General features: G+C 37.0%; 1 protein-coding gene across 1 annotated transcript in view; it reads right to left on the bottom strand.

The window, feature by feature from the left end:
• Positions 1-2,294: 2,294 nt before the first annotated feature.
• The window catches only part of RAB11FIP2 (RAB11 family interacting protein 2 (class I)), a 29,264-nt gene continuing 7,243 nt past the window's right edge, over positions 2,295-24,315 (bottom strand). Inside the window, exons 2-5 of the mRNA XM_010191132.1 lie at positions 19,572-20,020; positions 18,405-18,867; positions 6,428-6,473; positions 2,295-2,697 (exon numbers count right to left, since the gene is read on the bottom strand). Coding sequence (XP_010189434.1) covers positions 2,470-2,697; positions 6,428-6,473; positions 18,405-18,867; positions 19,572-20,020 — 1,186 coding nt within the window. The 3' untranslated portion in view covers positions 2,295-2,469. The remainder of the gene's footprint in view (positions 2,698-6,427; positions 6,474-18,404; positions 18,868-19,571; positions 20,021-24,315) is intronic.

Below are 24,315 nucleotides of genomic sequence, written 5' to 3'. Positions count from 1 at the left end.
AGAGTTTCATTTTAATAATTACAAGTTGGCTTGCGAGTGAAAAGTCATTGGAGCACATTCTCTGGTTAGTTTACTTGTGTGTATGATTTAGTCATTGTCGATACTAAAGATGGTCTCGTACCAGTCAGCTCGAAAATGACTGTGGAATTCAAAACAATTGCACAACACTTCCCCATTAACAATATGGGAGAACCACTGGCTTCGGCCAAACATTCGAAAATGTTTAAGAACTTTTATGGAAATACTGAGTAACTGAAATACATCTTGGTGTAATTAGGACACCAAAATCCAATTGAGTGCAAAACCTAACTCCCAACAGTAAACGTACCATAACTTAGTACATAACCTTTGGCACTTAGAACATATTACAACAAATTGACAGTCATTTAGATCTTACGTGGGTCAAAAGAACATTCATGTGGTTTATGAGGTACCGAACCTGATAAACCCTTAGGTTGTCAAAAGAGAGACTACCTGACGAAGTGGGTCCGTTTCTGTGCTAAAACGACTCAATAGAGAGCACTACAGTTGGGTTGGGCTTCAATCACTCAGGCTCCATCCAGGCACAACGATCTAGATCTACGCTAAGGGATCCCAACAATGGGCTGAGAAGACTTAAACTACACAAATTTCAGGGACATAGTGCCAGAGGGATGGGAGGTAGTTCCTAAATAAAAAGAAAATAAAAAGTAGAAAGAAGAAAGAAAGAAAAAAGGAAGGAAGGAAAAAATAACAAAAAAGTAGTAAACTAAATCTGAGAAGAACTGCACAAAGAGATCTTTTTTCCTAACAAGAACAGTTCTGTACTGTCACACAATACTAACTCTGTCAAAAGCATTCAGATGGCAGAACTTGTTAAACTTTTCCAGATCATAATCATTCAAGTTATTACTAATTTTTGCAGTTTTAAAAATGAAAACAATTTCGGATCTTTTACAATAACAAAACAACAAAACAAAGCAAAAGGAATTAAATGGCAAGCTCTTTTTTCTTCCCCAGCAATAACCATTACATGGTGCCAAAAGAAAAAAAAAGATCAGGTGTAGAAAAAGAACAGGAGGAAAAGACAAACAGTTTTCTTAAATCCAAATCTAAAATAGTCTCTGTATCTGTTTTTAATATAAATTTTTTATATTCTATATTTTACTGTTTCACAGCAACAGACAGTTCAACTGAGACTCTTTTGAAGGAAATACAAATTAAAATCTATTTATGCTCATATTGTGAGGTTTCTTCTCCTACAGCATTTTCCTATTATATGTTCATCACCATATTTTGCAAATTTATTGAATAACTGATACCTTTTTAATATGTCACTTTACAAACAATTATTAAATGATCAGAAAGACATTTACTACATTCTTCTTTCATTTGCCTCAATGAAAACTGACTTTTAGACGTGCTTAAAAGGAATATGGATTTCTTTTTAATGAAAAGCCTTTCTAAGTACTCTATACGTGTTTAAGCAACATAGCCTATTTCTAAAGGCATATACTTTGTTTTCATAAGATTTAAAAAACCTAAGATACATATTATGTAAAACTCAACATTAAATTGAGTCAGTCCTGCACTTTTTGAATTACCATGTCTATTTAAGTCAGCCTGTTCATTTCTCCTACATTTTCACTGGAGTAGACTTCGACTGAACAAAGTATTCATAGCTTTATTGCAGATTTTTTCCACTCCTAGTTCTGACTCTATTAACACTGTTCAAAGTACTTTAACATATAAAAAGGCATGCAATAACTTCATACAAAAGATCCTCAAAACAACCTTATGTCATGAGCTCACTACCAAAGTTCAATCGTTATACACAAAACTCAGCATTTAAGTGTAAAATAACTGGTTCCAGCGTGTGCTGTTACTGAAGCAGCGTGGTATATTTTCACACTGCTGTACAAAAAGCACATCGTATCGAATACACCGCTTACCCTGCAAAGACTGTGCATCACTGTTTTCCTCTAATACATGTAGAGCAAACTACAGTCCACTGCAACAAACCACACTTAGGTTTAGTAAAGCGTACCGCACTGGCTTGGAAACAGTGGTCTTGATGGCATGCTGCAATATCAGAATCGATATATCTGCATAACACCAATAATCATTCAAGAAAACATTCAGAACAGCACAGGCTTCCCAGCTGAAAATGCCACATGGTGAACATGAAGCTAGTCTATAAACTGCATGGACATATTTAATGTGTATTATTTACCGTACCGTAAGTAATCTGTACCTAAAGGTGTTTTCAAAAATAAAAAAAAAGGTATTTAGGTAACCTAACAGAACATTTGGCAGTCCCTGCTAGTGTTTGGAGTAAAAAACAAATGAAAAAAACCCCACGCCATAGTCCTGTCCTCCCCTGATTCCTGGGATTTCTTAGGAGAAAGCGAACGAAGAGAAGTCAAAATGTTAACACGTGATTTCCTTCCACTAACGTATCCAGCAGAAAGTACCATCAGTATCACTATCTTAACTTTTGGAAAATTTGCCAGCTTTTCGAGAAGGTTCATATGGCACTCTGAGAATACTGGGCGTTTCTTCCATCACTCGCACAAGAAGATTATCAATGTAATCCTCAAGTTCACGAATATGAGTGTCCTTCTTCTTAAGTTGCTCTTTATGTTTCACCAGCTCCTGCAAAACCTCTTCGTAAGTAAGGTTACGGTATCCTGCAGTGGCGTCGAAAGGATTTCCATCCTACAGAGAAGTTTAAAAACACACCAGATTTTATCAAACAGTTCAGTGTTTTGAACAAGTTGATGGGTTACTGCTTTTCACATTTCTCATGCAGGCCTCAACAGAACCAACATCTCTTACAGACACCTCTGTTTGCCCTAGAGCTTTTCCCTCCAATACCCTTACCGGAGCAGACAACTGGAGACTGGTTGCTCAGTTTAAAATAAGTTTCCCTCACTGTCATCTCAGTAAAAAACATTGTTCTGAGAGAGATCTGTACACATTTAATGACCATAGGAGCAGTAACCACAAGAACAGTTAGCAGGCCCATTTTGGGAAACCAGCTGTATAGTAACCTCAATTACAGAAGAGAAAGACCTCAGAATTCAAGCCCTGCTGTAACTTTCCTGAGTTCTCAGCTTTTGAGCATATCACAGCCAAACATTTACTTAGCTTTAAATGACATCAGACATCATCTGTCTTTCATATTCTCTTTTTACCAATCAGTGGTTCTCCAGGCCTTGGGCTCTGAATCACATAAGAAAATTCCAATTTTAAATTTCAGGTGAAGGTAAAAGGCCGCATCTTATTTGCAGCAGAGCACTTTAGAAATATGTACTACTGTGAAATCTTGCTTGCCTGCTTGGTTTAAAGCAGGACAGGCCCAGAATTAAGCAGTAGGGAAAACAGAATTGTTTCTGTAATGATTTCTGATGACTCTCTAAGTGCAGGTATTAGCAGAGACGGACAAATTCGTCCCCTTAAGTTGCAACACGGAGGGCAACACATGATCCAAAACACCATAAACTCGAATGTCTTACTCTGTGACAAGAAGAATTAGCTGTGATCTTAACTAACCAGACTATGAAATATTTGGAAATGTATAAGTGAGAAAATGATTGTGAGAGTTGGTTTATGAAAGTATTAGCGTTGTTAGACATGCAAAGTAGTGTTTTATCTGATTGAGAAATTGAGACATTTACAAGATATGGAACCGCTAACTAGGTAAAATAATCTAACTTCTCAAATCCTGCATCTCTGCAGGGCAGAAGAACACAAGATAGCTTTTGTTTTTAGTAGAAACTTGTCATTAAAAATCATAAAGCTTGCGCAGCAAGGAAGCACACCACATAATAAAGTCATATTCATTCCTTTTCCATGCTTCGTTCCTTTTCATTCCTTTTCTTTCCATACAGCTCCATATTTACACATTGGCATATGTCGAATCATTAAAATATGCAGGTGGCCGAAGTTTTCAAATAAACCTAATTAAAAGTGATGAGGCACTGCAAATAGGCTGAAGTACGACAGATCAATCACCCTCTCTCCATCAATTATATTCTAATAGTAGATCTTGAAAATATGGGCTTTTAAGGGTTTCTCACCGCATTTGAGCTATTTAATGTCAGACGTATGTGCGTCCATTCAGTATTTTAAGCTGTATTATCAAGTTACAGTATTGTAAGTGATCAATAACTCGCACTTTATTAAAATGCCTAACTTGATGAAATTTATAAATCAGTTAGTAATTGATTTCCCACAAGTATAGAAGAAAAAAATAACTTCACTTTGTGGTCATTGTATTTTTAGCACATTTTCTTCTACAAGAAGGAAGTAAAATTTTCTCTTTATGGTACTAAATTTTCGCACACAATGGAAAAGACATCATTAACACTTCCATGTCTGAAATATAGGGCTTTTCTGATTTTCTGATTTGGCAAAGGAACAGGAATTAAGATGCAATGATGTCTTTAATTATATAAAGTTTACTGGAAAAGTCTGCATAATACATATGCTTTAAACATATTTTTTCATACATATACTCTATATAGATCTTTTGGGGGAATAACCTACCACATCAATTACACAAAATGCTAGTAAAGGTTGTTGGTACTGAGAAATAAATATTGTTGAAGTTAAGAAGATTTTAAATGTTCAGTTTGAGCAAATAAGTGATATTTAAATGCATATGGAACACTTACATCTTTACAAAAACAGCTACTAAAATTTAATACAATACATTAATCTTAGGTATTAAGAATTATTAAGAAAAAAACAGGATTCTAAATAATAAGCTGCACAAAGAATGATTTTCTCAGCCATAAAATACTACTGGGGTACACGCTGGCAGCCAGAGGAAACGGAGTCAGATAAAACGAAGGCCTGGCAATCTGCGATCATCTCTTTATTGTTCTAATGAGGAATTCTGCTCTGGGAATATCATCTAAGCTACTTTCACATCTTTTGTCCTACTTACTTCATCTTCCTTTCAGTGCTTAATTAGGCCTTAAAGAGCTCACGCTGCCCTTTCAACTGGCTACTGCTCCCCTTTAAACACCGCTTTCCGAGACAGGTGTTGGCACCAGAGCAGAAGACATACAAACATAATTACTAAATGTGATGCACAAGGAAGAAATATAATAACTTGGCGATGGCTATTATTGCAGAACCTAATAATAAATTACTTCAAACGCCTTAGAAAGCAATCTTGAATATTAAAAAAAAATATATATTCAAATGGTTTCATTCAAAACTATGGTTGAGATATAGCTGCTTCTACTCCTAATTTGTATTTTGTATTAAATGAGCACCACCTCATAATCCTACAATTGACATTTAGGATAGCTGGTGTTCCAAAAGAAAAATCATCAAGGATTTCTTTTATCACCTTTAAATCCTTTAAATAAAACAATTCACTTCTTATTTCTTAAAAGAATTAAACTGATGCTTTTACCAGCAATAAATGGCATGATTTGCGGTAGTAGATTTGCAAGCACACAGAAACTGTAATTATGGTTACTTTACAGACAATAGCTGCTAAGTTAAATCAATTTTTTTGATGTCGCTTTTTGTCAGAGATTAAGTAACTGCCTGGTAGAATTCAGTTTACTATCTGATCAAAGGCAGCCTTCATATACTCTGACATCTCCCACCAGTTACTTGCATTATAAAAATGTGGGCATACACAATAACATCAAATGTTATTACAAGTCATTTACATAAACCAGCAAAAAACAAACAGTACAAAGTCGTATTTGCTTGCGAAACTTGTTTTCTATATATTTTAAAGACTGAAAACAAGCCCACTTCTAAAGATTTCATCTATTCACAGAACAAATTCTAGTCAGACCACATTTGCCTTCAAACAAAGACACTGCATAGGAAATCTGTGGATTTTTTTGTCTTTTCTTCGCACACAATTTATTCTAGGTACTTTTAGAGTCAAAAGACTATTTTGAATGATAACTGTTTTCTATTTTAGTGTTTTCTGAGATGCCATTTATTCGTATTCTTAAACCTGTCATGTATCAGTTAATTCCTTCTGTTTTGGTTTGCCTTTTAAAGATTGTCCTCAAGTCTCTGACTACAGTGACAGGAAACTCCTCTTAGGTCAGCTAATTCACTGCCCAATGCAGAGCTCCTCACCCCACCATCGCTTCTCTAGAATCATCTGAAATACCCCAAAGCAACAGTTTTCATTTTCCTTTGGGTAAGATCTGATTTCCCTCTTGTTCTCTACATCACCACACCAGAAGTACATTTCATATTGAGTGTAAAGCTCCTCTTTATTTCCAAATTTGTATTAAGCCTGTAATTTCCTAATTAGATTATTATGAATGTGTCAAATGAAAGCCAGAAACCTCCTCAGCATTTCCTTATAAGAGGTTAAACAAGAATAACAGCTGATACTGTGTCAAGCACCAATTAGTTGTCATTTACTGATGGCTTTTCACAACACTTCATAACTTACCACTGTTTTCCTGAGGTCCTCAATGCCAGAAGGATTTGTATTAAAACTGTGGAGAGGGGGAAAACCAAAACAAATATTAGCAATGCATATTCATTTGACCAAAACATCTACTAGAAGACAATACTAAATTAGGTATATAAAGTATTTAGTAGGATTTATGTTCTTAATCTGTTGAATTTACGAAAATAAAATATTCAAAGGTAGTGGAAATTTTCATATATCCTTTGTTCACATTTTTTTGTATTTTTTCATACTTTTCTTGTCATAAAATCTGAATAAGTAATTAAGAAATGCAAGAAAGGACATTATGGGTTTGGCTTCCCTAGCTCTTCTCTTATCTCTAGACTTACCTTGAGCTTCTAAGCAAAAAGATGGACCCTAAATTAAATATTCTGGAAACAGGTCTCTGGGATGAGATCGTTAAAGAACAACAAAACCCCACAGGCTAACACGTGTTCCCAGCTTTCATGGCAGCTGCTAGAGGAAAAAAAGTCTTTTAGAAATTCCAATGAGATCACCAGCTTAAGTCAGAGCTGAAAAGCCATCTTCTGTCAGCAACATTTGTTTCATACTTGAAATTGAGTAAAAAAATCTATTCTTTTACAAACCTAGTGATTATCCCACATATCCAGAGAGCAAAGCTATTTCATGATTTTGCTGAGACATTTTTTCTTCCTCAACTGCCAAAGTGCTGTCGATATCGATATCGAAGTGTCAGGCCTACAAAGCGGTCCACTGGTCTCTCTGGTTGATGTGGCTATTTGCAAATATCTTCAAAAATCAGCGCTGCTATGTTCTTAGGTACTTGCTGGAGCAAGTTTGGAGAGAAAACTAACTCTGAAAATGTGCTCAGAATTTCAATACAGCTCACAAACACTATTTTTACTTGGTTGCATCATAGCAGACATCGTTGTTTCTCATCACAGACTAAACTACTTACTTAGATGACATGTACCGGCTGTCAAAGGTGATGTTTGTTGGCAGAGTAATGCAAAAAGTGATTAAAAAAATTTACACACGTAAATGATGTAAAATGTAAACCCCAATAATTTTCTGTTTAAAATAAAAAAAAATCCCTCACAATTTATGTTCCATTAATTCCTTTTTATTCCGTACATTATTTTTCATTTCCAAAGCAGGCTCATAGAGAAGGCCCACGAACCATCTGCTGGACTGGGGATACTGGATGAAGATTGGATTACACGAACAGTCACAACTAGAAATCAAGAGGTGTGTGACGAACCCAATTCCGGCTAATTCCCATTATACCTGTTTGTAACCGTGATCCGCAGCGGTCTGCCCGGTTTGCTGGAGAGCACTTTTGAATGAGGGGCCTCTTTCATCGGGTATTGTCTATAAAGCCAAAGGCAGGAACCCTCCCTCACCGCCCGCCTTTAGGTTTCACCCTGATGTGTCAAACACATGATGAACTTGTTTCATTCATGGCTGCCTTTTGTGATCCCAGTACAAAAAAAATGAGTTAACTGAACTGGATCGAATTAGCTTGGTGAAAACCAAGAATGTCTCTATTTAACGAAGTGTGGCGTTAATTTGGGATATCTTTCTTTTGGGACTGTTTCCTCATGTTAGACAAGATATAGAATAATACAGCCTGACTGCTCAACTGAGTGACTTTCGGAAAGGTTAAAAAAGCAAGATCTTTCATTGCCTTGAATGACTTTATAGTTTCTGTGGAATAAATTCTAGGACTCTTTCTCAATAGCAGCAGCTTAAAAGAAAAGTAGCACTTCTGACTAAGAAAAGTTACAGTTGAAAATTAGAAATATAAATCACTGGCAATACGGACTATTTTATTTTTTTTTTAGCTAAAAAAACCTGCAATCATTTCCGTAACGTTGTGGACGTTATAACTGCAATTACAAAAGAGCACATCTGCGTACTTTACACGAAGCAATTTGAAGACACTTGCAAAACATGAAAAACCATTAAACAAAATATTCACCAATAAAAACCGAAACCCCCTGAAAACTCTTACTCATATTTTAAAGAGAGATGCAGAAAATATACTGCTTCTCAAGGAAGAAACAGGTGCTGAGACGGCACATAACGTTTTTTTAAATCGGATTCTTTGCTGAGGTGGGAGCTCCAGGGTCTGGCCGAGCCCCGCAGGGTTTCCTGCCAGGGCTTCCAGCCCGAAGTGAGCGTGAGCAGACGCAGGCTCCCACCACCATACACATAATTCACTGCCCAAGGACCACGTAATACCTCGAAAATAAACGCCTGTAAAATTATGGTGCACACAGCTGGAGGAGTTGTGCATATGGTGCACTGAAATTCATCGGAGCGTTTATTCTTTAATTTGAATTTCATCTCTAACTTTAGACCCTCAAAGTTACCATCTCACTTGATTACTGGTAATAGCTTACAGAAAAAACATCTCTAGGACCACAGCCCACATGCTGTACAACCATCATAAGCCTCCTTTGAGCAGTCGTTTTCTTGACTTCATAAGGGCATTCGGAAATCATTGATCTAAGCAATTATAAAAAGTAATGTCATTGTTCACTGTGGCACAATCACAGTTCACAGCTATAGTGCCATTTATAGTCTTGTCTTTGTTTTTTTCCCAGGGTTTGATAAATCTGCAGGGAACTTTTGCTATGGAAGAACTAAAATTTACATTCACGGCTTGAGAAAAAAGTTTCTTTCTGTTTTTGGGGTATTTTTCTGAGGGCGGTTTACTGTGAATAACGATTACAAAATGTCACTGTGAGATTCTATAATGATTGTTTCTCTATTACGCCCAAACTAAATTTGCTCCGTTTACAAGTAAAAAGATGTTTCTTTTCCAACGAATGGACTTTCTGCCAACTCATTCCGAGAAGCACAGTCAAAGTGGGCTTCTCTGTCTCCTCATCATTTACGCTGTGCGTCACTCCCAGGTGTTGTTACGTCTAACGCCTCCTCACTGGATGTACCTTCCAGCCTACACAAACTGCCTTGTCTGCTGCGCTTTCTGCTCACTGAAAAATGCTCATCTACCTTCTTGCTCCTGCGCCTGTCATCATCAAGGAATCAAATCATTTTCTACCTCTCCCACTTATCCAGACAGGGCAAGAAGCCCCCCTCTCCACCACTGTGGAGCCCCGTGTGCCTCAAGCTGATGTCCCAGGTCCCATAATGATTTTTAACAGTTTGTCTCTTACAATTAATAAAATTTCACAAATAAAATTTTCACCTTCAAGACAGTTAGAAATGAGTAAAAGGGAGATAAACCACACCATCACAGACTCAAAATCAGCCCCAGAAGGGTCATGCAGCCACCCAACTTCTGTATCGCCCCTACTCCACTATAGGTAGAGCAGACTTCTTCAAACTAGCACAGCAATCAGTCGTGTCCCCCGTTTATCTCATCTGAGAATACAATTAATTTCCTTAACACTTGCTTTACATCAGATATTTTTATCAGATTAAATCACATTCATTATTTTATTGCTTGGGATGTAACTTTTTCTTTACACGTATATTTTTACTGAATAGTAGTTTGTTTGATTTTCTGGGCTTTTATTAGCTTGGATTTCAATTTCAGCTCATGTGAGATGAGAACCCTTTCCTGCTGCCATGTTGCCGGGTGGGAAAAGTGATGAGAAATAAAAACGGTATCAGCAAATAATGGAGACAGACATACTAAAATGCTGATTCTGCAGAGTTTTGGATGACTATTTCATCATCATAGCAAGCGTGCTGTATTTTCTCATTATCTTCCCTATTTAAATACATTTCATTAAAACTACACAAAACTTTTTTCATAGCATATTTTTATGAGGTAGTTAAATACTTACATTGGGTGCTGATTATTTGCAGTTTGTACAGAAACGCCAACACGGAGCGGAGTTTAGGATGTATCACAAGCTCAAGTTTATGACTGGAGCTTATGATTTCGCCTTTTGAAGTTTAATAGTAGTTAAAAATTCAAACGTTAGGTCTGGTGGCTGCTTAAATATTTAGCTTCTAAATGCCTAGAGATTACAACAATGTTTAAAAAATCTTTTCCATAACTGATTTAAACATTTTAGTGCCTGAGCCATTTACTCTGACAACATAATGAATGAGAATCAGACTCCTAAATTATGCTGTATGGAAAGCAAAGGAGCAAAAGCTTTTTACTTATCTTTTGCTACTCGTATTAGTTATATGATCGTTGTACTTTATACTACTAGAAATTAAAACTAGGATATTGACATTAATCATTACTATTCAAAGCACTGAAATCTTCTATGTTAACTTGACATCATGGAAAACAGCCATTATACCAATAAGCTCAGTGTGAGCTTTCAGGTTTTTTTCCTTTAATATGCAACGTAATTAGCAAAGCTCTACAATGTTCATTTTCCCTTAGAATTGAAATATTATGATGATATATTACTTGGGGTTGAACTAGATGATCGTTTGACATCCCTTCCAACTGCTAATATTCTGTGATTATTCCTACTCCTACTTCTCGGTCTTTGGACCGATTCTTACTGCATTGCTTAAGCATTTGTCTTTGGATTCTCACAACACGTTATCAAAACCTAGAAATAACAGGATGCAGTTTAAGTTATTACCAAAGTACTAGAAAAAACAAAACAAATGAATAAAATCAGATACAGTTAATGAAATTCAGAAACTTTGCTTTCCATAGAATATTATTATCCTGCTGTGCCTGGCAATGCAGGCACCACTTTAGACTTTGGGAAGGAATGACTGTCATGCCTGGCAGCTAAGCAAGTATGGAGAAGCATATTACCAGTTATTTCCCAACCAGATTCTGGGGAACATCACTTAAGACGCTTCACTACATAAATTGTCCTGCTGTCAAGCCATGCTCCAAGGCCTTCTGGAGTTTGTGTAACCCCAGGAGGACACAGGAAGAGTATCGGGGTTTTGTTGCTATTACTCCATTTTCTTAATATTACTATGAAGTCTCATGCCAAGAGTTAAGAAACTGGACAAAAAACCTTAAACTTTGCAAGTAAGACACTTTTTTTGCAAATTCTCAAGCTTCATACTCCTCACGTAGACTCCTTTGGAAATGGTCTGTTCATGAGCATACCACTGCACTCTGCGGAGCCCTTGTGCCCTCGTACTGCACACTGCTGGACACACTGCTCGTGCAAATTCAGTTAGTCTTCAGGACTCACAAGACATTCAAAAATAAAAAATGAGCTCACACAGTGTGCTCAACTGAATTTTAATTTAAGTTTCTGGGAACAAACAACAGTTTTACATAAACGAGCACTTAAATGTTGCTTCTTTTCTATGCAGTTGTGCTATGTCTAAACAAATACTGAAGTTTTATTCTCAAGAGACGACTGAAGAGCTATATTATACTAAAAGTTGTGCCAGCTCCTCTGCTAGAAGACACTATTATTAGAGATCTATGAGCCAACCAAGAAACCCAACCACCCTGAAATAAAATTTTATATTGAAATTTCCAGAACCATTTTTGAATGCTTAAAAAATTGCGCTAATTTTTCATTCTTATAATGAAACACACACACACAAAAAATCGATTTCACGTAGCTTTTGCATTTATTAATAAAGAAACTGGATATAACAATTTAATTATTATTTTAAAGGAAACAGAACAGGTAGTGCATTCCCTCTTAGGACAGATAACAGCCTCATGCATCCATTCAAAAAAATAAAAGCTTTCACATGCCCTCATGTGCGTGAACAGACACTGAAAGCTTGAAAAAATCTTGTCATGTAGCCAGCAGGATGAACTTTCAAACCAGTGTTCCTAAGCCAGACAACTAATTAGGATTAAGTGACTGCAAAATTCAAGATTAATACTATTTCTAGAATATCTCTCTAAGAACTGATTGCTCCAACCCACTCTAATAATGTCCCAAATACTGTGACCGTTGCTTTGTAGTGGCTTTGTGAAAGATTTCATTATTCTCTTATCACACGTGTGATCTTTCTAAATCAGATGATAAACAGCCCTGGCAGGGCAGACTGGGAATCCTTGCATGACTTCTGCTTGCTTTGTAGCTTCCCTTTAGCTCTCACGTACCAGTAATGTATTTGTTTTGTTAAAACAATGCACTTTACCACAGCTTTTTAAATAATGCTCTTTACACTGACAGCTTTACCACAATGAATTAACAAATATTAACAACCTATGGTATAATTAATGCACTCTCATAGTCTATCAATATTCTACCTAGACTATACTCACACTCGACTAGAGATAAGTCTGGTCTAATTTCAGAAGAGAACTGAAAATCATTTTGAGAAAAGTAATGCAGAAGTATGCTGCTCTTAAAAGAGGACATGCTCACACTGACACAGGAAACAAAACTCCGCAAACAGCATCGTTCACCTGGTGTCATTTTTTGACTAACACAGAAATAGACATTAAAGTCAGAACTGACTTTTTACTTTATTACTCAAGCAAGCACAGTAATAAACTTGTTAGAGATCAACATTTCTGAACAAGGCATATGAAAATTAAAAATAATGAGCTGTACTGCACACTGGAAAAGGATGACACATTTGTTAACGAAATACGCAGCCATTACAACCCTTTGCCCTGGTCAGGCCACTTCTGGGGTTCATTCCAATGGAGCTGTGACCAGTAAAACTCTCCCTCCAGCAAACCATACCTAACAGGCGAGACTGAAACCATTTAACAGTCATTTATCTGTGATGATGTTAAAATTACTGCACCAATAACTTACCTTCACTGCAGTTTAAGCCAACAGGTTTTACTTCACATCTGCACTTGACTACAGCCAGGCACCTGGACTAGAAACAGCTCGACTGACAAGCACTAACCTAAAAATTCAGAGAAACATGCAAAAGCTTCTCTAACCAGTTGGCCACCTCGCATACAAAATCTTAATATCTGCTGTAATGTAACAAACATCAGCTTTTCTTTAGCCTTAACAATTTACTATGCTCCGAACACATCACAGTTATCAAGAGCCTCAAGTTTTCATGGCACCTCACTTGTTTCTTTTTTCTTTTTCTTTCCAAATCTGGTAATGGACATATCATATCTGGCTTACTTCAAACATTGCATCCTTGGGGAAAAACAGAAGTGCAGATACTGATTTATACTGGAGAGGCGGGCAGCTCTAACAGCTCCATGTGATGACAGTACAGGGGGGAGATGAAGGAAATAACCACATTCGGAAATGGCAGACAAAGTGGAAAGATGCCAAAGGGATGAGTTTAAGATGGGTTTGGTGTTTTAAAGTTACAATTTTTTAAAAAGCCTGTTGCAGTAAAAGAACATAGAAAAAACAGCTAAATAATATTTTTGTATTTTCTGCTCCAATTGACCAATAACTAATGTGATAAATATGAGCATTATTAATAATTGTTGCAGGGAATTCCAGTAAGTTACGTATTTCTTCCTCCTCCATTATTCCACCTTCCTTAGTGCTCAGAATGTAACGTATTTATTACAAGAACTTGAGAGACAGTGTACCCAGTATGTATTCTCTTCTTTTCTCTAAGTTTAACACCACTTAGGTCACAGAAGTGCTACTTTAAGAGGTTCCTTCACGCTATCTCTCCACATATGTATGTACAGACACACACTTAAACTGTGTTTTATATATATACTATAATGTTTCCTAGAAAGCTCACAAACACCTATCAATTGCTTCCCAGATCTGGAATTTGATCAGACTAGTAACAACCTGTCAGCTTTAAATATTGGACTATTTGTTTCCCTGTGTCCAGTGCCTAAGCTCTCGTTAATTACCTAAACTCTCTTTCTGTAGGTCTTGTTAATTACCCGTCTCCTGTCTCAGAGGACCTTGTTAATAACGTGTACAATCTCTCTAAAAAGGTCCTAATAACACATTAAAATTAAAGATGCTTTTCTTTTAGCACTTGTCAAGTGGTGTAAATTGAGAAATTTTCACATCAGTTTATTAGTTTGCTGTAGCGTATTTTCCTAAACGCAAACAATTTCAGGGAAATGATGCACAGGGTTTGGTCATGGCACAAAACAATCTTTGTTTTCCAGGAGTACTCTCGATTTCTTTAACTGTGTTCAATACGAAATTCACGTGGCCCCTGACTGCAAATTAACCTCGAGAGCCGTGACAACAGCAGCAATTCAAGAACGAACACAATTTAAGACGCTATTTGGTAAAAGTTCCAAAGCAGTGGATTAACAAGTACGAAGACGAAACTGTTATTGGTAAATGCTGGCTAAAAATACTCGACATTCTGTGCACCTTCAGACTCTTCATTGGCTGTATGATGTAAATCCTCTGGAACTAATGGATTTTGTAATATTTACAAAACCGGCATTTCTTGTTTCACTATGAGACTGCAGCATTTTTAAATTCTCCAATCAGCTCATAAATATCCATATTACACCTACACCAGACAATAAACCCCCTCAATCTTAACACTTATGTAATACTGCAGTATCGTATCTATAAAACCCTCAATAAACACTAATTTATCCAGTCGGCATTTGTAAGAGGTAACAAAATATCATCCCCCTTTTACAGATCAGGAGCAGGGAGACCAAGTGATTTAGCCAAAGCCACCGAAAAAGCCTCTGCCAGAGCAGAGATTAATAGAAATTAGGGGTCTGTACTTTGTGATTTCCTGGGAACTAGTATTATACACAAACCAGGCAGGTTTTGTTTTGCTTTTCCCAAATACTTCTTAAACCTTCTTGAAATAACAATAATAAATAATAGTAATAAAAATAAATAATAATTTTCAAATAATCCTGGCATACTTTTGCCTTTAGGAATTTGCTGACCCGCTTCTACCTTTTTTTTGTATCAGCAACTGAGAAACACATGGGAGATATATTTATGTCCACTCTTTTACTTAGTAAGTAAGAGTGGCAGAGTATGGATACAGCCAGTTCTAGTTAACAATTGGTTGGGTGAAGGGCTACTCAGTAGCTCTGCTCTGCGACTCACACAGAGTCACAGAATCGCTCGGTTGGAAAAGACCTCTGAGATCATCATGTCCAACCGTTCCTGTCTACCCACTAAAACATATCCCTAAGTGTCTCATCTACCCGCTTTTTAAATACATCCAGGTTCACTGGTGCTACGAGCCTGACCTTCACACACTGCACATGAAGGAGTTGGCTTTGCTCATCTTGTTTTGGGGGTGGAGGAAGAGAGTTGCTGTGAGGATTTTTTCTTCCACTTCACACTATCTCCAGCCAGGTCTCATGGACTGAACTCCCTTTTGTGGCTGCGATGTGCTCCTGGAATGCATCTTCCAGTTAAGTTTAAGACAGGAATCCTGTCTTAAAGGATTAAGATAATCACCTGCTCCAAGACTTCACCACTTAAACCAAGTCTTAGCTAAACTGGGTTAACTGGGAGATCCACCTGCAAAGCAAACAAGGGCAGGTGGCGACAGAACAAGGAGGAATGGTTTTAAACTGCAAGAGGGGAGATTTAGACTGGATATTGGGAAGAAATTCTTTACAGTGAGGGTGGTGAGGCCCTGTCCCAGGTTGCCGAGGGAAGCTGTGGGTGCCTCGTCCCTGGCAGTGCCCAAGGCCAGGTTGGACGGGGCTTGGAGCAGCCTGGGCTGGTGGAGGTGTCCCTGCCCATGGGGGTTGGACTGGGGGGGCTTTAAGGTCCCTTCCAACCCAAACCATGCTGTGATTCTATGAAACTCCACAGCCACACCATAACACATATTTTGGACACACCTTAATAAAATACTGCCTGGTTTACTTGCAGAAACAGTATCTGCCCAAAAGAGCTTCATAGCAGGTTGGGTAAATAAAAAGCAACTCAAAGTCTAGTTTCCCTGCATATGCTTTCTGCATACTGAATTTGTAACTCAGTCTCATTTATTTTGTGCCCACACATCCATACAATTCTTTCTTCATAGCATTACTAGTTTGAGAAATTAAAAATGGATTCTATTCAATAAATCCCTCACAGATAAAAGGTAAACTGTAAACTTATTAAATATGCACATTTTGTATTAGTTTCTACTTCAAAAGAAAATCACTGCACAAGATATATTTGAAAGAAAGTGAACTTATTCTAAAAGATTCTCACAGAACATAATACCGGAGCACAGAAAAATCAAGAGCTTCTAACTTAAATTATTGCATGCTAGATATTATTCCATAATAGCTGTCTTATAGAAAAAGTCAAAATGTTTACTGCTTTTGGCTTTTTGAAAATAACAGAATATCTATTTGTATTATCAAAAGTTTATGTTTACATAAAAGTCAAGAACTAGTAAAAGAGGCTCACACAAAGAGGGGGAACAAATGACTTGAGTCCTTCTGAATGGGCACTGTGATGAGCTTTTTAATTACAAAATAAAGAAAAAAAGTCCATCATGATTACAGTTAAAGATTTATATTTATCAAGATCTGCTGCATTCAGGAACTTCAAAAGATTTCACTTATATCTAGCATCTGCCTGAATACATTTTTTAATTTAAAAAAAATTAAGTGCTATGTAATTTTAATTGTTATTTAAATTACTTCTCTTTAAAGGAGCTTATTTAAATGGAAGTTTAACTTCTGACAAACCAAGCTACATCCTAACCTTACTCTAATCTAGAGAAATCCTTTATTAAATAAATAATATCCTAAGACTCTGCCTGTAAACATGTTATTTAAGACACTAGGAACTGACTTGACCATAGAAGACACTAAGAAGAGAATTCACTGAAGTCTGTATGAGCTTCTAGCAACCGAGTCTTTTCTACAGCAGCTCCATTTCAGTTCATCTATCTAATTCACGCCCGTGATTAGCTTTGTTGAGAAACCGATTAGAAGTTTAAATCAGGAGTGCATGCATTCTAACCTATGAATAAAATTGAGTTGGGATACAATAAGGTCAATCTGTTCTAAACTCTTAAAGAACAAGATAGCAAGGAGCAAATTACTTTTTTAAAAAAAATAAAACACTACTGTGTCGTTAATTAAGGAATTAATAGTCAGGGAAAAGGCAAATTTGTTAGAACTAAGCTTTCCTTTTAAAACGGTGATTTATTTTACAACCTTAAAATTCCAGTTTGGAGCAGCTTAATTTTAAATTCACTTTCTACAAAATTTAACCCATTAAATTAAAAGGAATCATTACCTTCAAAAAAACCAACCTGTTAATTTCTGGCATTAATATACAGGAAAAAAATGAGAACACAAATTAATAAAAGTTAAATAATGAACTGTTTAAAATATTTACCTGTTGGGAACAGTGTATGTGGGGGGTATGCGTGTGTATAAAGAGTGTATATTTTTCTCACTAGCAAACAAATGCAGAAAGGAAACAAACTATGGGTTATGCTTTTTTTCTTTTTTTTAAGGAAAATAAGCTAAGTGTTGATTGACAAACAAAGATTGAAATGGATTGTTTAAACCAAAGTTTCTTATCAGCCCCTGTAACTTAATTCACTTTGCTTAGCACATAACCTGCTGCCTTCTGCAACAGCTTGAACACATCGGAACGCAGCAGAGCTACAGTGAGCCAAATTAATTCGGGACTGATAAATGCCCATGTGGGTGCTCCCATTTAGAGCAGAATGGTCCTCAATTCTTGTGCTTTAACATACAGAATCTAAATCCAGTTTTTTTCCAAATGGTGACATCCACAGGATTTGTCTTCATTACTCACATTTTCTTCACCCTTTTATTTATTCCGTTTCGTCTTTCCCTTAGACTTGAAACTTTCCCCTCTCAAATCTTGACTTAGGGCAGTGTAATAATTTGCAATGAGTGCTGAGTTGAAAGCAGAAGACTTTAAGGAAGAACCCGTTCTGAAGCATGAACAAAGTCTTCCACAAACACAAGCACCCACGAACATTCACAGTACATATTAATATAAATCTAACTTCAAATTGAGGAAATGAAAGATCAAACTATGTAAGTTTGTAACTTTGACTTAGATAAGCAAAGATACAAACTTATATAAAGCACAAAGATTGTGTCCTCAACACTTCACATTTTCATTTATGTAACACACTCAAGGTATCAGATTGAAATACAGCAAAAACTCACCTTGAAGATGGCAACGTGCTTGTAGGCTTGAAGTTTGTCAGAAACGGATTAGTCGAATCATAATCAAAACTCTCCTGATGAGCCTCGCCAAATGCACTCGGTGATTTCAAGTCAATAGAACTGTCTGATCCCCCATTGCTAAGTTTATCCGACCTCTTGCTATCTTTCTTTCCAGTCACTCTTTCAAAAAGACTAACTTTCTCTTTTTTCTCCTTTTTAATTTCTTTTCTGATTTCGACGGGTTTGGAAAACAGACTTATGTTTTGATCCCACGCCGCTGGGCTTTCTTCAAACGGATTCTTCTGTCTTGGCAGTGTAGCGAATTTTTGGGGTAACGAAGCACTCACGTTGGTAAATGGGTCATTTTGTGCTTCCAGGGCAGTTTCGTCAGCTGTGCTGTCAAGCCGGTTCATTTTGGAAGTATCAACACTTAATGTCCTTCTATGTGGAGACTTTAGACTCCCTGCAAACAATCTGTCATTAGTACATTATCAACGAGACACTATATCATAGTTTATGACATGCAGAGAACTCATTTAGCTGAGGTCTAGAAGCTTTGCAATTGAGTCTCAGCCCAAAACACAGCTGAGTAACTAACCTATTTAAAAAAAAGTTAACAGTTGTAGCCTTGACTTCATGGTTCAGAAAAGTTGATGGACAGACACTACAGCAAATTTTGGTTTCCTGTGTGGAAACCAAGTTCTACAAAGACAGCTATGGCTGGGGTGTCATTCCAGACAGCGACAGGAGTCTATTGCTGCGTAGTAACTTTGAACAATGAAAAAGTATTTTCAGTTCTTTGTATAAATCAGGTTTAAAACATAAGTGACAGTTTTCAACTTTTTAAACAGACTTCTATTTTTCACAGGACGCTATTTTGCCTAGAGTTCCCTCCAGAATGTAATGCTTCACTACAACATACTCTCAAATGTGGACATAAGAAGGAAAATGCTAAATTACCAAACATTATGACCACTGTAAGTTACTTCTTATGCTCAAAAACAGCAATTGTGAGTTACCAGCAACTAATGGAAGTGAAGAAAAAAATAAGCCAGCAATAATTCTTAACTTTTTGGCCTTGTAATTGCTTCATAAACTAAAGAAACAGTCTTTTGAATGCTCTTAAAGCAGTGAAATGTAATTATAATGGTTATGAGTTTTACTTACCACCTTCATCAACCGAACCAAAAGATTCCAGCTGACGCCTGAAAAGATGAGAGTAGCCAACAGTGCCAGATTTCATTTTTTCTGAGGAGACATGCGATGCCGTTAGATCTGACATGGAATGAGCTGAGGATAGCCGCTGAGGTCCCAGAAGGAAAGGTTTTTTTGGTTTTGATTTCATTTGTACTTCACCACTACCTAATTCTACGTTTGCATCAGGTACAGGTACGTGAGTGCTTGGGATGATTGCAGAGGATGTATCCGAAAACGTCCCATCGTTTTTTCGACCCTTCATTTTGTCTTTTAGTTTAGCAAAAGGGGATTTGGTTTTGTCCTTCATTGACAAATCAAACATACTTGCTGTCATGTTATTCCTCATAAACTGAATATTGACCTTTATTTCTCCTCTGTCTTTAGTTCTCTTGCCTTGTCTGGACTCTAGGGGAAACCACCTTAAAGGAAAAAAAGAGCAAGTTAAGTTGTGTTTTCTGGAGGCCAGTCATTAAACTCTGCTTAGTTGGTTAAGGTATCTGGCTTGTATGATTTAAAATGCAAAAACCAAATACCATGCAAAAAAATTGAAACATTCCTGTGCTGAAAAACATTTTTGTATTTCTGAAAAGAAAACTTAATAACTGAGCAAGCACAAAGCTCTTCGCACTGTTCACCTGTTTTGAGAACCAAAATCAACCCTGTGAAAGTGTACTAAACTTCATCAAAGTTAATGGGCTCACATCTGCTTATGAAAGAGAATTGTACCTAATGCTGATTATAAATACAAATACATTTTGGTTTGCTATTTACAAGAACAAATAAATATCTGAGACCCCTGAATAGTCAACCATCATTTCAGTTCTGCAGCTGCAACCCCTACCAACACTGATGGTAACTCAAGGAGCACTGGTGGCAGACAGCGAGCACACAGGTGTATCCAACAGCCGCTCCTCCTCGTGCAGGTCACCAGCGGGATTTACTGCAGGAATATTTCCACAGGCTTTGGAACCACGACATAAACCCCCGCTCCTTGAAGAGAGATCAAAGGTGTGATCACCTGTTTCAAAAAGCCAAGTGTGCTGCTTTGCCAGGTCCAATAAAGATTTTATCATTATCCAAGCGTCTTAATCATTCCCTATTGCGCTCCATGGCCCCAATAAAGCATCAGCAGAATTATGGCTTGATCCTCCTTTACTTAAATGACTGACCGACAGACAGTCCCTTCTCCACACCCATCATCAATAGCTTTTTCCTGTTTCAAACAGGGCACAAGGGCAGATTTCAGATCTGCCAGCACCGAAGAAGTGCTCTAAACTCAGGAGAAACGCACACACACGGGCTAACACAACAGTGCAGTACCACGATGAAGTAACTTCTGAACTGCAGACTAAGAAATGAAATTGCCTATCGGCACAGATGCAAAATTGATTACGCAGTTATACGTATTATTCAATACTGCCAAATATAGAAAACAAGGTCAGGAAAGGAGAAAAATAACTCACAATTTCCTTCCAGATTTCATAAATATTTTTAAAGGTGACAGTGGAAATAAAATTTTCAGGCAGAGATACTGGGTTTTGAGTTGAGAAAGTATTTCTAACAGTGACTCGCCAAAGAAATGACGAAAGGAGAAAGAGTATTATGGCTTTTTCTTGTTGCTTTGTAATGTCCGAAAGGTTTTATATCCCATACTAAACCACAATAATTAAGAAATATCAGACCTCCTCTGTCCTGGCACTGGACAACATGAATCCAGAGCAGTAGATACATAACTAAACCTTTAAAGTTTTTCTTCTGCTGTGAGGTAGCTTCATTTATGTATTTTAAATAAAATGCATAAGTTGAAATATGTTGCGTCTGAAGAAGATGGATCATTTTTCCTTTTAGTTAATAACATTTCACTTCTTGGTAACTGATTCCAGAAACACTTTAAGTCAGAGAGTCATTACAGAAAACACACACAACAGAACCAAGGGTAAATCTTTTTTGTGATATGCAATATCGCAAAAACTGGAAGACAAGAATGCCTACTTTCTTTAAAACTCTTCTTTAAAAGAAAATATGTCCTTATATTCTGTTAAAAAAATAAAAACAATACACAGCCATAATGAGAAGCCCTTGCTCAGACAGATCTTGCCCGTGCAGAAAACAAAAAAAACCAAACCAAAACCCACCCTGAAACTGAGAAAGTCCTCCCCACGATTCCTTAGACAGACACTAAATAAAAACATCAATATAAAGAAGGTTTATGAGTGTTTTAAGAGGCTTAGTAGGTAAAAAGTACCTCATTTTTTGACATTCAAATTTAATGGCTCAGCCTACACCGTAAGAAAACATATTCCCCTTCTCCTTTTCTCCCCTCACCTCACAGTCTCATTAATGCTGTACCTCCAAGAAGATAGCTGAATTTTCATACGTTTCTACTTAGGAATTACCAAAACTTTACACTGATGCGTGACACTTGCTAACTTGTTTTACAGCAATATCAAAGTATAAATTCTTAAGCTTTTGCCATGTGGAAGAAAGCCTTTTCTATCAAAACGGAACTCAATTATAGACACTCTTATCATGAATCAACAACTGCTGTGTGTGACTCCACCTCACCTCCACATGCTGTTTTGACATTCACCAGGTCTGAAGGAGAGAATTCCACTACGCAACCAATACACTGCCTTTCCAGCTTGTACATTTGTTTTCAAAGTAGACTTTGAAGACCTTGACACTAAAAGCCGGGAAAACAAAGAAACTCTCCTTACGCTATGAAGACAACAGAACCGCGTAAGGGACTGGACCTCCTGCCTCCTGGGACCAGGTTCAATGCTGCTCCCAATTCCAACAGAATTTAATCATAACCTCTTTACTCCAGCAAAATTCCTCCAGACTTCAGTGGAATTTCTACTTGAATAATGATTGCTGGATCAAATCTTAGTATAAAAGACAGATATTTAATTTTCATAGGCATTTCAAGGAGGTTTCTTTGTTACCTTGAAGGGTTTATCTTGTTTTAGTTATAACGAAGGTTCCATATGCTTCAGCTCATAACGAGTCAATATGAGAAGCAGACTCAAATCATGATTTTCTTCAAATTCAAAGGCAAATAATTACTTTTTTAAACAGATGAGAACAAATGCAGGCGATGCATTTGTGTGGAAGTACACACGAATGAGCAACTGAGTCTGTAAATGTTTCTTATTAGAATCTGTTTCTAAAACACATGGGTGTGAGCAACAAATAGAAAAAACAGTGCTGCATAGAACAGAAAAAAGGACTGGAAAATGAAGTCCACTGTTTTCAGATAACAACACTTAGGTCCTAAAATACTGAATTCCACTATACCACTGCCAATTTAAAAAATTGTAATGCATTATAAAAGGCAATAAAACTTGCTATTTTGGTTTTGTTTACAGTACTTTTAGCCACAATAAATGCTCCATTTGTCAGGCTGCCACGAGCTTATTCTATAGAAATCCTGTACAAAGTAGGAAAATAGCCAATAACATACACGAACAAAACAGGGTGGCTTTTATGAGAGCAGATGCCCTTTTATTTAATAACCAAATATTACATCCAGTCTTGCAGACAGTCTTTATTTAAACAGACCTTGTACAAAGTCTGGCAAATTTTCTCAACTTCAAAGGAAGCCCTATTGCCTTCTGAATCACATTCATACTTCTTGCTCTCACCTCCAAATGTTCTGTAGGACAACATCCTCCATACACCCTCTAATTTCGACGTTTCCCCTATGGTTTCCATCAGACCAAGCCTTGCTTCTTTTTCTCATCTGTTTTCGAGTGCGCTAATGGGCTTCGCCTGTCTTGCACAGGTTTCTGATCATTTTTACTTTGGAAGTAATATATAAATTGCCACTCTGTGTGCTGACAATTCTTTTGAACACGTAAGGAGAGGATCAACGTTCAAGGCTGAACAGGAAAAATCCTACTGCCCAGTCAGCCCTGGAAAACTAAACCCCTACTGGAAGAAACGTGGCTATTTTCTAAGCATGACAAAATTACTCAACTTTGGCCATACCTCCAATTAGGGATGGAAAAAAGCAAACTCCCTTATTTCTAAGGAAGACAATAACCATCTTCTGCATGCTATTCAAGTAAATTGTGTAGTATTAGCAGTACTGACCTTAGTAAAGATTGACAGGAAGAGTGAAAGAGAAAATTGAAATAAATTACTATGAATGAGCAAGTTACAAAATTCTGGCCTGCCTATTCCATCTAAATAGCTAGCGATCGACAAACACACTTACGTTGTCAACACAATTTCTTCAACTGTTCTTTTCCTCTTCTTTTTCAGGTTTCATCTTTTTCCCATTAACTTGATCTTCCAACTTGTTTATCTATACTATTCCCACTGCACCCTTCATCCTGCATTCAACAAATATTTTGAAACCAGTATCTTGTTTCTCTTCTCCTAATAGCAGGAAGCTGATGTCATCGTGTCTTGTCCTCCAAATATGCCATGAAATTTGACAGTTTCAAGTCTTAGCATCTCTCTTCTTTGAAGAAGCCTCACTTGACCAATTCTGCTCACCATGTAACAGTGAGTAGGACAGGTTGACAGTATGAGTAAAAAAAAAAGACTATCTAATTTTAAATACATTTTAATTAAATACTTAAACAGCCTCCAAAACCACTGGGATACTCGTCTACCAATTTCAACAGGAATTAGAAGCCAGGATGTTCAACCTGTGCATGACAGATGACCTCCTGGCTCCGTCTTCTTGACAGTGCCAAAGATGGAA

The sequence above is a fragment of the Mesitornis unicolor genome, unplaced genomic scaffold, assembly GCF_000695765.1.
Source record: "Mesitornis unicolor isolate BGI_N332 unplaced genomic scaffold, ASM69576v1 scaffold43768, whole genome shotgun sequence".
NCBI classification, from domain to species: Eukaryota; Metazoa; Chordata; class Aves; order Mesitornithiformes; family Mesitornithidae; genus Mesitornis; species Mesitornis unicolor.
The sequence above is the reverse complement of the archived record's forward strand: the minus strand, read 5'-3'. Positions and strand labels throughout refer to the sequence as shown.